At 37.9% G+C, this 17,358-nt stretch overlaps 1 protein-coding gene across 1 annotated transcript in view; it reads left to right on the forward strand.

Moving 5' to 3' along the window:
* Window positions 1-17,358, forward strand: part of AGBL4 (AGBL carboxypeptidase 4) — a 494,372-nt gene that overhangs the window by 409,866 nt on the left and 67,148 nt on the right. The window contains exon 9 of the mRNA XM_053470228.1: window positions 12,837-12,948. Within this exon, the coding sequence (XP_053326203.1) occupies window positions 12,837-12,948 (112 nt within the window). The remainder of the gene's footprint in view (window positions 1-12,836; window positions 12,949-17,358) is intronic.

Raw genomic sequence — 17,358 nt, forward strand, 5'->3', positions numbered from 1 at the left:
AAAAAAGTCTAGAGCTTGCAACTTCTCAACTCCTGTTTCAAGGGTCATTGAAAGGCTAGGCGCCTTTCACAAATAGCCCTGTTTGATCACAGCTGGGCAAGTAAAATCGCCAGAGTCACTTAACGGCTCACCTGTGCGCAAGCAAATGCTTAATGCCTGAAACGTCTATTCTCCTTTAAGAACTTAAACGAGAACCAACCGTAGCCGGTATATTTAGTGCTTCACGTCAAGTACCAAAAGCAGTAGCTGTCTTCTCTTTTTTGACGGAAACATTTGATGTAATATCGCAGAGTGTTAAAATTCAGCATTTTGGGAAAGGGTCTGTTAAAAAAAGAAAAAAAATAATAATCTTTGGTCAAAATCGATGATGAAACTGGACAAAAGTTAGCATATCGAAGGCATTTTATTTAATGCAACAGATGTTGCAATTAAAAAAGTGACAATATTTCTGTTACTCAAAAGATACAGAAGGTTCTCTTGTTTTGACCCTTTTAACAGCTTTGTATGATCTACAAAGAAACAAAAATGCATTAGTAAATGTGAATTGTGTTTATTGTATAGTTATGCTAAAGCAGTCATTATATTTATTTAAAAACATCTTTATAATTTCTTCTTTTAGGAAGTTTAGACAATTAATTGGTTTTATATCCCTGATTATTTTGTACATTTGGATATTTTTAGAAGTGGAGGTGAACTAATTGTAATATATATATATATATATATATATATATATGTATATGTGTATATATATATATATATATATATATATATATATATATATGTGTATATATATATATATATCTTAAGACTGAAGTCTCAAGCCTTTCTGCATTCACTTTTCCTCTTGTTTGGTTGCAGCTTTTTGATATTCTTAATACAATGTCGAAAATGATATTTCCGATCTGCTTATCCTCCAATACAGAACATTTTGCTGTTAATTGCCCATATGCACGTTTAAAGCTTTAAAGAACGTAGTCACACCATAATAAAACGGCTGCTAGAAGAAGATTAAAGTTCTGATGAATGTTTTGTCTGCCCTTCAGTACACACAGTACTGTTTATATGAACATTGCGAGTATAGTGGATCAAATATGGGCAAATTCAACTTTCTTCCATGAAACCCTTATTAAAATGGAAGCTTTGCCTCCTTTATTCTGACGGTAACGACACATTTGCTGCTTCCTCGCTGTACAACTTCCATCCACAAAATGTGTAATGGTGACCTCTACTGTTTGCAAAGGTTTTTGCATTATGATTTGCTAGAATAAACAGTTATTTGTGTCATATAATGCTTTATTCAGAAACATTTTAACTCCCTGACATTATACAAAGATGACATCAGCGAGCATCTCCTGCAAAAAAACCGCTGAGCTGGCCCTATGATCTCATCACCTTCCCTAGGTATGATGAAGGTCATCATTTCATGCAGGCGAAGCGATCTTGGGTTGGCCTTGCACAGGGACACTACAGTGTGAATTTTATTTCCTTTCCTTAAAAGTAAGAATACTTTCTCTTAAATAAAGCAATACATTGGATTGTAGAGTTGTGTCTTTCACAGAGGATCAGACTCGCAGGGGAAAACAACTGTTGGGTTTAATTAAGCCATAACTAACCAACTAATTAACTTGTAGCCTGGTTTATTTAATATTGTTTGTTTTAATAGAAAACGTAAAAGACGTGCACACTTATCATGTACTAAAGCCTTTAATGTATTTTCCTGAACTCCCTGTGCCAAGACATAGAGGGACCCCATGGAGAATACTATGTAGCTGGAAGTGATCCTTTAAAGTAGCAACCCTAACTTAAGCCTTCATGAAAAATATGATGGCATGCAAGTTTACTTATCCGAGTTAGAAATATGACATCTGTCACATTTTCCTCCTACCCACCTGCCTCTGTTAGCGTCAGCTAGTGTATGTGTGATTGCAGCCACCACCATTGCTCTCTACATGAGCTCCCATTGACTTCAAAAGGAGTGCTGCCAAGTATGTGATGGAAGGGTACTTAAGTATGTTTCCTGCTTACACTTCCTCTTTTTAGTAGAGGCGGCTCAGAGATGAGGAAAATTAGACAGAAAACTCATTTTCTAACACTAATAACAAAAGAATGTTGCACCAATTTGCAGGCAATGATATGTATTGGAGTCCATGAAAAATGGAGTCCAAAGTGTATTAAAATAATTTGAGGCAGTAAAGAACTGAGAGGGCACAGAAGTAATTAACTAGTTTCCTGCATTTAGATATCTCCAAAAATACATTGGGGGAAAACCAAAAAAAGGACAAGAAATAGTTTACGTTCAATGATCCGCTTAAATGGCACGCATCATTTTAAGATGAAAGTTGCACACGATCTCAGTAGACCTTTGTTCACCTGTGTATTCATTTACTTGGTGCAATTTTTTTTTTTTTTTTTTTGAAAATATTCATAAATTACATTATATTCATATTTTGGGCCATCCTTCTTAAAATTCAGGGGAATGAATCCATCCTGCACTCTGTGTTTCTAAACAGACAGGAATGTTGATTACTCTAAAGAAAAAACTTTAACAAAATATATCATTGGTGACCTTTAATTGTCTTCAACGAGCTTTTAATTGGAATATATTGATTAGGTAAATAACGGCATCCAAGCACCTAATCTATAAAGCTTACTACACTTTAATAAACACACAGTTTTAATTACTATTACTCAGATTAATTGCAATTAATTTTGGGTTATGTTTAGCTCATAAATAGGTCATGAGATTCTGAGTATCACTGTTTAATTATCAGGTTGATTTTTGGGGGAATGTATTTTAGCAAATATGAATTGTACTTTTAGCCAACAGACACAGCAGTCAGAGTCTGTCTCCTTTTACTTATTTCAATTTATGTTTTTACCTTTCGGTGTTTAATATATATTTTTTTTACTTTAAATTACATGTCTTGTAGTGTGGCTTCTTACAGCATGGATATCTCTTCATAAACTCTAGACTAGAACCAAACTTATATAAACCCAAGATAGAACTAGGCCGATTATAACAGAGCTAGGTAAACAGAACAGCTCAAGACAAAACTCTGTAAACTAAGACAAATCTAAGTAAACTTTAGCTCTAAATTAGACTAATGCAAGACAGAACTTAGTACAATTTCACCAGAACTAAGCCAGACCTTAGGAATATCCACACTTAGACACTCCTACCCGGTACAAAGCAGATGGGTTCAAGTTGACTCAGAAGAAGCAAATGAAAGCCGGTAAGAATTAAGCTGATGTGATAAAGCCATAGATATGTGCCAGCAAAAATCAAGTCAACTCAATGTATCTAAGATGACTATGTCACATTGATTATGCACTTTGACCTATAAACCATGCCAGTTAAGCTTTTGACATATGTGTGCCAATTAAACCCTCTGTTTTTCCTGTGTCTTTGAATGCATTACATGCTCACATATAATGCATGATTTTGCCACTTTGCACTGAGTGCAGATTATTGTTGGATCATGGGTGAATGGCAACAGAATGTCTCTGAATACAAATAGCACACAGAGGTAAGCAGCTTTAGTAGTGCTTAGCTAGTAGTTTATTGGTCGGACTCTTTTTCTTTATCAAGACAGTGGAAGATAAGTGGAATTAGTAGATGCTAATACAGTAAGTTTATTTAAATATGATAAAAAACTTGATAAAGACCTCATCGTGAGGTCGAAACGTTGTTGTCTTTCTCCTTCAATAAATCTGCCGGATGGAACCCTTGAGTGCCTGGAGCCTTTTTCTATTTAAATATGCTGTCACGCTCAACATTTCAGAGGAGACGCTGGTGCAAGGTAGGACATTGCGTCCCCAGAAAAGAAAGCCCCTTGGTCTCAGAAGAGTTCTTTGGCCTCCAACCGGTTCTCCCTCTGGTTAAGCCTTTTGAGCCACCGTGGGACATTCTGATGATCCTCTAAGACTGAAGACAAACTCTAAGGGTGCACACCCAGGATCGATAATATAGAACCCACTAGGATACGGTACTATCTTTGCCCCCAAACAGCCAGTGCCATATCTGTCTACAAAGAGCTTAGCAGTGCCATATTTATAACCACCCTGTATTCACCAGTGTCATCTTAGTTTCATAGCAGCTTTTTAGTGTCATTTGTGTCCCAAAACAGCTTCCCGGTGCAAACTGTGTGCCCAAACAGCTTAACAGTGCAATATTTACCCCAAAAAGCTTAACAGTGCCATATTTGTGGCCAAATATCTAAACAGTGCCATGTTTGTCCCCACACAGCTTAACAGTGCCATTTTATGCTAAGCACAGGGATATCACATTATATTCCAGTGAGCTGCATGCGCTGTGTGGAGTGAGTTCACTCTGATCTCCCCAAGTGAGCCATGCAGCAATGGCCTGCCAGGGAGCCTGATTGGCCCAATAGGCTAATCTTCACCTGGTTGGGCAGCAGAGGTTGCGGCCTCCCTAGAACTGTCATCTTAGGCCTAGCCAGCCTAGGTCAAAATATTGAACAGTTGCCTGCATGAAGCATTGGAGCATGCTGCTAAGGCAATGTGCACCCTTTCATCTTTTTTTTAATAAACATTAGAGTCAAATATTGTAGGACCTAAAAGGTCAAGCAGTAGGACTATTTTGTGTAAGAAACAATATCACAAAATGATGACAAAATGACGAGTCCCCAAGTTTTCACAATACGTTATTTTTTTCCCCTAAATGTCACAAGAGTTTGGTTTCACTATAACTGTATCCAATGGATAAGTACTATGGATTCTTTATATATTCTGTACAGATGTATACATAACTCTGAGAATAAAAGTGAACTTTCTTGCTGGTTCTGGCCCTAACGTCAGTAGACTGTGCTTCATACACCTTCTTCATCCTGAGCTGTAGAGCATTCCCTCTGGGAAGATTCATACTCACATATTTATTTTTATAGATACATTTTCTCTGATTAGCTGCTTGTCACTACACGTCAAAGCCGAGGCTTGTGCGAATAAACACAAGAAGACCTCTGAATAAATTCCCCATTCTTATTTATGTTTATGGGTCTATAAATCTATAATTACCAGGTCTTGTCTCAATATATTGTAACTGCTGTTTAATGACAATGAAGTTTTGTTGCCATAGAAATGGGAGCAGTGAAGTTACCTATCATTTTTCATTCCTAGACCTCACATACACTGAATTATAGCATTACCACAGTAATTGGCAATTAGGCACCATGAAATAAGCAAAAATATATCAAAAATGCATCAACGTTTCTCATGTGAAATTTAAATTGCCGTCTTTAGATAGGCGTGTTTTTTTTTTTTTTTTTCTGTGGCCAGACAAGACATGAAAAACAAAACAAGAACTGCAAGAAAAAAGGGAAGAAAATATATTCAGTGTTACAAACCATTGCTTTGTTGGGAAGCTAGACCCATGTTTTGAAGTGCCAAGTGTCCCAGCATGCTTATACATGATCTCCTGTAGCATGAGCGTGCCGGCCATAGGCATTTTGTTCCTATGGAGACAGGTCCAAAATGGTGGCACACATTGGGCTTTTTTACTATGGCAGATCACCCTATTGGGCTTCGAATACTTCATTCTCTCTTTCCTTCCCTGATACCCCTGTTTTCTAAAAGCTCAGAATATTTGCTGGGTAATAGTGCTCTACAGCCCTAAAAGCCCCAATAATGTTGGTTTATAAATGAAATTATATGAAATTATATCTAAAATGGTAAAGCGATGCCCCTAAGTGTTGATTTGGTGCGGAAGTTGCTGTGGATACTTCTATAACCCCTTCGAGCCTATGCCTAATCCATCACTCTGTTCTAAAAAGACATTATGTGAACAATATTCATCTAAGTCATAGATCTTGGAGAAGTGAATCAGACTTGGGCACTTAAGCATTACTTATTCATTTGCTATATGCTGTGCTTTCAGATTCTCCTTAACCTTGTCTCATTGTTTTTGTCTTCTGTCTTGTACAAATGAAAGCCTTCAATTGCAGACTGCTGAGGCTCACAATAAGGAGGATGGATTGATTTTAAATCACACACAGTTGCGATTCACACCGCTGAATGCTATACTGTGATGAGGGATGTTCATGCTAAAATGACACTTATTGCTTGGAACATGTTGGTGTTGTAATCACCTGTTGGCCAAAGCCTTAATCACTGTGTAGTAAGGTGTGTGTTCCAAACACTGTATTTCCTTGAAAAAATATTATATTGAGGTTAAAACCAGTGACCGTAACCTGCTTTAACTATATGTTATCAAAGGAGAGTCTGAAAATTATACAGCATGGGTGACAAAGTCTACTTAAGGGTAGCTTGCCTGGCAAAAGCAAAATAGCCAAAGGGATGTGGGAGCTCATAGTTCCCTGCTTCTGTTGGTTGCAGTGTCTTGTAATTTAAAACATTCATACATAACATACATTACTAGCTTGTAAATCGAAGTATTGAGTGGTTAATAACTCTCCAAAAACATGGCAACTTTGGGTTTAAAATGTGGATAGCAAAAACAATCCTGTTATCCAAACCACCCCATTATTTCCTAGGGTCTTACTAGCCTAGTCTTCTATCAAGCATTAAAACATAACAGCACATGTGGTCATACCTGGAAGTTCTTAGAGTTTTACCTGGAGTCCTCAGGTCACTTTCTTCGTTCTCTAGGCATGCCTACTCCCTGCCTACTTCACCTTCTGAGCCACACCCACTTAAGATTGTCTGAGCCCTGCCCATGCATAGCTAGCCCTGCCCTCTTGCAAAGCCACTCCCCAGAGGATAGAGAGCTCTGGGTGGCCTACCCTTGAAAGTTCTTAGGTATGCACATGGTTTGGCAAGCGCTTTAATAGTTCATACTAATAAAGTTGCCCCACTTCAGGAGGAGGGGGAAGTCATTTTTATATTGTATGCATAAAATAAACCAATGTTCACATAGAAACACTTTTTAGAGTAAAAAGAAGCTAGGAGGCAGACATCCTTAAATAACTAAGACATGAAGATTTCAACATTACACTAGTATTGGACGATCCCAGGAGATATAACATGCGTAATTACTGTAAAAGGGCTTAATTAATTTGAAGTGATATATGCAACTGCAACTAAAGCCTTTCCCGGTTCCTTAAAAAATTATATGTAGGCTCCAGATTATGCCTTTAAGGCTTGTAAAGTAGATCTGTTACGTATCCCAGATCTCACAACTTACATCTTAGCAAGCCAAATAAACCCATGCAATGCTGTTTGCATATATATATATATATATATATATATATATATATATATCCAGAGAGCAGCCATCCTTAATTCCCATCTTGGGATTTGTGTGGTTTTGTTTTTTTTCTACTTGCAAACATTTTTGTCATTTTCCCGAGACCCGGTGTCAGAGGAGACACCCGAGCAGCTCAGTAATCATTACTCTGCTCTAACGGCGTGTCAAGCCTCTCAGGTGTGCCTTCACGTCCAGCACTTTTGTAGAGGTTTCTATATTTTACCGTTGGGTAAAATAATTTGGTCCCCCCCCACCCCATTCTGTTTGTATGCTCGGCTATCTCCTGATCCATGACCTTATCACAAACCGCAGAGTTTTAATGCTGAGACTCCTGGGTGTTCACTGGACAAAAATCCCTAACTGGATGTCAAAAAGAAGGTGCTACCACTTTTATGTTTTGCGTTGGGGAGTTGTTTTTATGTGCGATTTCAAAGAACAACATTAAATCCGGGTTATGGGCAGCTGAATTTGTAGCAAAAGATTCTAAGGCTCATGTTGTAGATGAAGAAATGTCTTCTTAGAACGTTATTTATCAGCAGCACGTCTTGAAGTGGACAGTCTCAACAAATATTTTATTGTCCTGTTTCAATTTATGATTCAGTAAACTTTAATCAAATACTTTTTCAAATTGATATAGATCTATTTGGATCTAAATCTCCCTACGATACTATAAGTTGGGCTTAATAAAGAATATAATGTGGTTTAAGAGTCCCTTGGTACCTGGGGATATTAGCAACAACATATTCTGGTCTTGGCCAACTAGGCATGGACCTAGGGCACAAGGTCCAGAGGGCCTCTTGTAACCGGCCCTCTTGGCTGCTCAATGGGCCGGTTACAGATCAGTCTCTGATCACGTCATCCAAGCCACGTAGACTGTGTGGCACAGGGCACCATAGATTCTGTTCAAAGCCTTTAACCCCTTCACGACAAGGCCTGTAGATGTATGGGCTCACAATGCATTGGCAAAGCCTAGGGCAATGCTAGCGATAAATACATATCTTTGTATTAGTAAAATGAAATTACAAAAAAATCTACAAAAAATTACAAAAAAAAGTTTTAGTTACAATAAACTACACTGTGACATATCTCCCCACTGGTAATGTATATATATATATATATATATATATATATATATATATATATATATATATCATGAATAAAGGACACAGTCGTGAAGGTGAAGCTATATTTATTGAAAGCAACGTAGTATCTAACACATACTTTGAAGTTACCTTACATCTGACAATTTTGATGGTTATATGTGTCTGTATTATTGAAGTGACTTCAATGATTTCCTTCTTGGATCTGTAAAGAAAGTTGTGAGCTGAAATAACAAATATTATAAGTCCTAAGGCTGATTGTTCTCTGGATACATTATTCATAGACTTTTCCATTTAAAATACAAAACTTGAGTTAACACCTGGAAAATATGAGTTATAGCGAAGGGATTGGGTGAGATAAGTTTTCTTTTGCCAAACACCGTGTGAGTTGCCCAACAAGTTAATATCTGGCTGTATTTATGGTTTGCTGATAAAACATACAAGAGTGGGCAAATTATAAACTTTGCGCTACCAAGGCTTGAATCCCTGTCCTTCGCATGGTATAATATATTATTGTAGGTTGAAATAATAACCAAATGCTGACACTCCTTCAAGGAAGAGATGATCAAACAAAGTATCATTTAAATCATGTCCATCGTCCAGAGTCTCATAGTGAATTTTTTTTCCTTAGATTTGAAACAAAAATAATGGAACAGAGAAGCTGCTTAACGCGTTATCAAAAGCTGATACATAATATATTGTAGGTTGGTAGGCCATAGTTCAAAGTTCATGTTATCCCGCTTAGATGTCATTTCTTTTTTAAAGATCTTGGTTTTATGGTTGAGCTCTTCTGTCAAAAATCTTTGTATATGTCATTCATCCAAACATAACATTGGCAGCGTTGGTGGTGAATATTGTGATTTTTTTTATACTTTAGGCTTTCTCATGATTTATTTATAAAATTATTAGAATATTGAGAAATATTAGAGGTAAGTGTATTTTATATATATTTTATCTATTTTTATATTATATATATATATATATATATATATATATATATATATATATAATTTTACTATTTTTCCATTGGCTTCACAATCTTTATTAAAGGTACAGTTTACTAGAATGTATATTAAAGTACTATGTGATTACTTTAATATGCATTCTTCAAAGATTTAATAAAAAAATAAAAAAAACACCTACCTTGCCTGAGGTTGAATCTGCATATCTGATTGTGGGGAATTTTTAAAAAAATGTTTACCAAATTCTTTCCTCTTCCTTAGTCATCAAGAAAAATAATAATCTCTTTAATGCTAGGGAGGAGCACAATGCAATGTTCTGGATTCTCTAGGCAGGATCTAATTTTCATTTGTTCGGCCGTAAACATTTTTCTTTATAATATTCTTCATAAACATGATCCATTGTGGAATTCTGTATAAGTCTGCGCCAGCAGGAAGAGTAGACAAGCATATACAAAAGAAGAAGATAGATAGAAGAAAATAATAGCAGCCACCAACACCAATGAGCAGCTCCCGATGCTCCAAAGACAAACCAATATAAATAGATAAAATTGGTGTGAACGCTATTAAATATAGATATGGACGGCTTACATTAAAAATAAATACATTTTAATAAATAATAATAATAATAATAATAATAATAAAATATTGAATGTGCAAGTGAGCATATAAAGTTATTTCATTTAGACAAACTTTGTTTTATACAGAAACCTGACGCGTTTCGCTGATAAGGCTTCTTCAGAGATTGCGCACAATCTATGTTTAAAAGCAACCTTCTGTCCACTCCTTGGCAATGTTATGTCCTCGGTATTATGTCACACCTATTTGTATTTCTTAGGTGTAAGTATGTGTGTTTATACACAGAATACTACGGTATTTGTATTTTTTTTAGACCTTCCTTTTCTATCTTCCAACTATTCTTCATTTTCTTCTGTCTTTGTAGAAATGTTGATGTGCTCTTACCGTTACATTACCTCTCAAGAAGCCTTATCAGCAAAGTTCCTTCGTCTGAGGCAGACTTACACAGAATTCCAAAATAGATCATGTTTATAAAGAATAATATAAAGAAAAATGTTTACAGCTGTACAAATTGTATTATTATCATTCATTGTGGACCTAATGCCCACTAACGTATCATATGCCATGTGTAATTAACGCACTAAGTTACGGTCAGGGAAGGGTGAGTTGATGCTAGCAGCCACTTCACTGATTTCTTGGCAGAAGGACAGCGCCCCGTTTTGAAAGCGTGTCCCTTTCATGTGATTGATTGACTGCTTGCTCACCTAAGCTGCTCTCAAATATCAATCTATAGCGCTCTTGTTGCCAGTGATGCCACTACTGGGACTTCGATATAATTGAGGAATTTCAATCAAACTGTTTTTCTTTGACTGTCTTTCCAGTGGCTGCCAATTTGATCTTGCTTTTCGATTCCCTTCTGTTCTGCAGCCTCTGTTCAATCTTATCTCTCAGCCTCATGTTAACGGTCCTTTTAGGTCTGGTATCACGAGGCATCACCTTTTATGTTCATGGCAGATGGCTTTTTACACAGCACGCTTTTCTCTTTTTCTTTTTTTTCCCTTTTTAAACAAAGTATAGTCATTGTGTTAACCTTACCAAAAGCACCGAAAACAACAATTACCTTTATACAAATAAAAAAAGGGTTTAACTGTCTTGCTTCCCTGTAAACTAGGAAATTACATTTATTGCTGTTAGAAGCTTTTTTTTAATAAAATATGCCAGGAGTTTAATGACGGAAAAATCAGCAATTCCAATCAAAGAATGCCGGACACTAACATAGAACTTGCGTATATGAACCTGATTTCTGAAAAATAAGGATAGATATGGAAAAGAAGAGTTTTTTTAATTATAGTTTGGAGAGTGTGAACTTTTTTGTCTCTTCTGTTTGCAGTGGACAAAAAGTTTTTTTTTCATTCGAAAGTAGTTTAATTAAAAAAAAAATGTGAAACGGTGAATATTGTACTAATCTTTCGGTATAAGCAAATATTAACTGTAGTATTTGGCTTCTTGGCGATGACAGGGTGGCTCTGGCACTTTAAGACCAGCGGCCACCTGACGGTTGCTGGATATGTGTGGCCACACATTATTTTTATGCTCACATAGCGTGCGGCCGGAGATATTCCCCCCATGACCATACAAAAAATATTTTTTTTTACTGATGGGGTATAGGGCGCTGCCATTGCCCGGTGTGCCAAATGAGCCTGGTACAATGTTGGCGACAGTGACCCAGTTGTGACTCGTATGTAATTTATTTCACATTTAATAAACATAAAAAAAAATGGAAACTCTAATTTAATAAGATGTTAGGATTAATTAGGTAATTACCTTTACACACTAAAGCAGGTAATGACATTAATGTACACATATTTAGAGTTTATAAATCACTGTGACATCATACAACGACTAGGACACCGCCACCTTTTTTCCGACAAGGAATATTTTGTTTTCCATGATCCCTGTTAGCTTTCATCCGGCTTGAGTGCAGCGCTGCGTGTATCTCAGTCCTGTGAATATTATTGCAAATGCAGACTCCACCAAGTGGTACCTTTTAGTATCTGGTTTTTACCATTTGAAGCTCAGTTACTTCTATTTCTGCTTTATTTTAAGTAAAGACATGAGAATTATGTAAGATGTAACCGATTCTTAGTCAAAGCACAATGACACTTATCGCTTGTATGCATTACAGCCACAATAAGTTATAAGGAGAGAGACACTTGGTTAAAACGTTAGCACTTCTTGTTTGTGCTGATTGCTAAAGAGAATGAAAAAGAACACACATTCCATGATAGGCTACCCAGAGCTCTCCTTCGGATTCATGAAGGGGCAGAGCTAACTGTAAGTAGTAGGGGGGTTGGTTCCAGATAGCCTTTAGTTGGTGGGGAGTGGTGGGGAGTTGGACATATCCTACTCCCTGGCCCAGAGAAGAGACATACTGACCTGGAGACCCAGGGAAGCAGGGCTTTACCCAAAGACTCCAGGTCAAACTCAGACTTTCCATGTATAAATATGAGACTGAAGTTCAAACCCTGAAGTCCAACAGTCCAGCACACATACCCAAGTATGTACAATGTATATAAAGACAGAATAAGATTGCAGGGAGCATACAAAGTAGTTTATTTGCATTTCAATCCATTGCAACTGGTTTTAACCTCGTTTATATGACTCTGTTGTGGGTCTGACATTGAGAGACTTTGAGGGTCATTGTCAACAGCCCAAACGACTAATGAGATGATACCATAAACTCTTATGTTTGGCTAGATTTTGTAACTTTGATGTTCTCTTGGTCACTAGCCAAAAATAGTGATGTAAGCTGTGAAAATCAATAACTGATTAAAATATCTCTAAAACTCTCACTTAGATTTGTTACAGTTTTTTTATGTTCCGCAACATCACATTAACTTTTAGTTGGTTTGATAATACATTCTCTGTAAATCTTTTCATATAAAAATAGCCTGAAGCAGCCTACGCACAAGGGGCTTCAGTGTGTTTAAGAATCCCACTGCAGCAAAAAAGCTAATGTTTCTCTATCCTCCCTAGGTGCTCGCTGATGGGTTTTGATCTAAACAGGCATTGGCAAGACCCCTCTCCCTGGGCTCACCCTACCCTGTATGGAGTGAAAAATCTAATAGTGGGAATGCACAGTAATCAGGTGAGTTGAACGACCAGAGTGATCAGGTTAGGCAATGGAATTACCCCTCTAGCACTCATGTGTTAAAAAATAGTATCTGAGAGCTTTTTCATTTCCCTTGGTCCCACCTGAAACCTTTGTAATAGCCAGTAACAACCCCCCTGGATGCCAATTCCCTTTGTTTATTAGACAGCACTATGGAGTTCTCCTTTAAAGCTTTGGTCATAGAGGTAACAGGATTGTAGTTCTGTTGTCATTGGTACAGACCCAAGATGGATTTTCCACCATACATAGAAAAGTCTATACTGATGCATGTGAGGACCAAACTACTGGAGCCAGCTGAGCTCTGACTTCCAGAGCCCCACTATAGTGAGAGCCACCAACATTTGTTTTGCTCATCATCAATTTAGGGCCATCTGGTCATGGCCCATCATGTCAGTCTTCTGTTTGAAAAGGCTTACAACTCTCTACGTTGGCAACAATGCATATTCAAGGTAGGGACCCAGTATGGATCATCAAGCGCCCCTTCATAGGCTGTGCTCCATTCAGCTTTACAGACTGTAACCCCCTAATAACAATGCGGAGTACTATAGATATAGTCCTCTATAGTACTTATGTGAGGGATATTCTGGCTATCTCATTGGATGCAAAGAGGTAGAACTGATTCTCCTACATAAAGAATTATTCCCCCATAGCTACCCACACCTGGGTTACCAGCACACTGGGATCTCGTAAACACTGGACAGTTCTGTTTCATTATTTGCTTGTCTGTAATGTTCCGGGATGGTCATAACTACAGGTACGGAGTCCTGATTGAGGAATAAACGCAAAAATCCCCTTTCTGCATTTTAAAGCAAAACTCTCTTTTTCTTAAAAACATGAACAAAGCGTTGTCTTGTTCATTAAATGAAAATCCTTCAAAATATTTAACGTACGGAGCCCTTGGGCATCTGGTTTGCCTTTGTGGGAGACCACACTAAAGTTTGGTTTTTTTTAGGGCTGTTTGAAATAAAGTTCTATTTAAGTTTATGAAAGGAGACGGATTCTCTGTAATATTCCCAGTGAGCTCGTGTTAAAGACAAGTTAGGTCTTTGAATCATTAACCAGGCACGGATTGATTGAAACATCATATTTTTCCGGGCTGATTTAAAAGATGTATGCGGGGCAGTCTCTGTTCTGGATGGGAGGATTATGGCCTTAAGTTTAAAAATCCAATCCCCTCGGACAAATACATTTTTGCCTTCTTCTTTTCTTTGCACTATAAGCAATGCAGTCAGATTTTAAGCATCTGCAGAACCAGAGGTAAATCCCCATTCTTCTGTTTTATTTTCATTCAAGGTCTACTCAGAGACAATCATACTCACATCCAGTGTCTAATATAATACGAGCTAGATTCCTTTTTTTCTTTCTTTTCCTTCTTTCTTTCTTTTCTTTCTCTCTCGCTCACTCTCTCTTTCATCTTGAGTATTGTGTTTAGTACTAGAGACCCCCAACTCCAGAGATTCTGGAGAGAGCTCCAGAAAAAACTAGAGGGTCTTCAGTAAAATTTAAAAGTAAAAGTAAAATGTAAAAGTTAATACAGTAAGGGAATTAAAGTATGCATGGGATAGACATATGACTATCCTGAATACAAACCAAGACCAAGGACCACAAAACGTTTGTGGTTACTACCTCAGGAAGAAAAATGGACATGACCATGTAGACCAAAGGATTCTTAGCGTCTGTCAAATGTTATGTTTTCTATAAAAACGTTAAAAACTCTAAGGGGTCTACTTTATTTAGAATGGCGATCATAGATGCAAATATCATTTTGGTAACCACAATTTTAGAAGAGAGCGATACTTGTGATATACGATGGAAAATGTATTTTTTTTTTGCCATCATTAAGGTTGAGCAGACCTTTAGAGTTTGAGGGATGGATGATGCATGTTGTGGGGGCTGTATGATGGATGTGCTTATAAAGGTCAGATTAATTCCCAGTACAGGCCCCTGACCTTTTCCCTTATTTCATATTGCACTGGGCCTTACAAACACATTTCATTCAACTGCACATTCCGTAGAACATATGAAAGATGTCAAGGATACCAGGAGGAAGTGTGATCATAAATCAGTCATCTTCAAAACTGAAAACAACGTCCAAAAGCTAAACTCGGTGAAAACCATGTATGGCCAAATTAAAGAATGATTCACCCCTGTTATTCTTTTTTTCTAAAAAATATTATATCCAACGTTCTGTGTGCACAACAAATTATAATTAAGTTTTGGTTGAAGTTGCTAATGTTATATGTGAGGATGATTTTTTTAGTACCCTAAGCTGCATTTATTATATAAAATATATTTTGTAATACTAGAAAATAAATAGGAGAGGAAGAACCCAAGTATCCTTACTATCTTGTGCTGCTTCCCTCCTACAAGCAGTACTTAGGTTACCTCCTAAGTCAACCGGGCCTCAAACAAACTGTAGCACTAGAAAGGAACGTGAAGGACAAGGTAGAAGGTAAGTTCACAAAGAAGTTGAATAAAGAATTGTGGTTACACTGGAACGATAGATACTAAATATCCCAACCTACTAGGTCTCCCTCAGACCGTAGTAGAATTTTACCAGAATCCCAGGTCCCATGTTAATGCTCTAGCCTTTAGAAAAAATAAGGTCTTTAGTTGAACTTGATAACTTTTATTGGACTTACATAGAAAAGAATGAGCCATTATATAGGCTTCTTCGTTTCTATCTGTATAAGGTGACCTCTGAGGCAGTAGCGTACCTAGCGGGGGGCGGGGGGTGCCAACCGCTCATCAGGGGGGTGCGGCACCCGGCACCCCTCCAGAGACGGACAGTAATGTCCGCCGCTGGAGGAGAAGGCTCGCAAGGGAGTGGTATCGGAGGTCTTTAACAGACCTCCGGCTTCCTTGAGTGATTCCTTGAGTGGTTTGTTGCCAGATCCCGGCGCACAACACTGAAGCCGCGCCCACCGCCGTCCGTGCCCTCTGAACCCGGAACAAGACAGAAGAAGAGGAGCGAAGAGAAAGAAAAGGAGCTGACTGCTTTAAGAAGAAAAGAGGAAAGGTAGGAAATTATTCAGTGACAGTGACAGTGAGAGTGGATTGGTATGTGTGGATTGGTATGTGTGGAATCTGTGGATTGGTATGTGTGGAATCTGTGGATTGGTATGTGTGGAATCTGTGGATTGGTATGTGTGGAATCTGTGGAATGGTAAGTGTGGATTGGTAAGTGTGGATTGGTAAATGTGTGAGAGTGATGGGTGTTATGCTGTACCATTTCCAATGTCTTTTTCATTATATAATTATCCTCTAAAGTACATCATAACTCCCATCACTCTATACTGTTCCATACAGTGGCAGAGCTGGGAGACAGAGGCCTTGCACCCCCACCGCAGGACTCCTGAAAGGTAAGTGAATTTCAAAGGGGGGAGAGGGTAGATAGTTAGGAGGGGGTAGATAGGGAGAAGGGAGTGAGACGGGGGGATAGGGGGTAGATAGGGAGAAGGGAGTGAGAAGGGGTGAGAATGGGTAGAAAGGGAAGGGGGCAGAAGGGGATGAGAATGGGTAGATAGGGAGAAAGGAGGGTAGCAAGAATATTGAAATAAAGAGTCAGAATGAGAGAGCGAAAATGAATGGATTAATGTGTGGATGAATTGTGTGAATGAGTGAGAGAATTAATGAATTTGTGAGAATGCATTAATGAATATGTGTAAATAATTTGTGTGAAAGAATAAATGATTGTGTGAATGAATTGTGTGAATGAAAGTGAATTAGTGAGTGACTGTAAAATGTGTTAATCATAGGTGTATAGTTGATTTGTCAAAAAGGCAAAGATGGTATAAGCAGGGTGTTTATGGGACAAAAATGGCACAGGCAGGGTGTTTATAGGACAAAGATGGCGTACACTCGGCTGTTTGGGAACAATGCTGACTCGTGCTGGGCTGTTTGGGGGCAAAGATGGCACATCCTATGTGTGTGTGTAATTTGGGTGCTGGTCAGGTTCTATGTGGGCAATGTGGACGCTGTTTTTTTGGAGGGTTATTAAAGAAAGCACTATTATATGTTCAGTAAATGTTATTTAAACGTATTTATTTTACTTATAAGTTATTAATTTTTTTGCAGATTTCTTGTTGTTTACAGTTGACATACAGTTTACAAATTGGTGCAAAAAATAAATGCCAACATAATTTTGTAGATGTCTTTACATTGGGGGGGGGTGCCACTTACAGGATCCGCCCCGGGTGCCAAATACTCTAGGTACGCCCCTGCTCTGAGGTCCTGAAAGTTTATGTTTATGTTTATGGCCCAATAAAAGCTTTTGTTCTTGAGGTAATACAGCCATTTTTGTTATCAGAAAAAGCAGGACATCAATGGGGCACAAGTGTACCATCTTGGATGAGGATGGACAGCTTGACAGCCAGCTATCAGTCA

This window comes from Spea bombifrons, chromosome 6, assembly GCF_027358695.1.
Source record: "Spea bombifrons isolate aSpeBom1 chromosome 6, aSpeBom1.2.pri, whole genome shotgun sequence".
In the NCBI taxonomy this organism is placed as follows: domain Eukaryota; kingdom Metazoa; phylum Chordata; class Amphibia; order Anura; family Pelobatidae; genus Spea; species Spea bombifrons.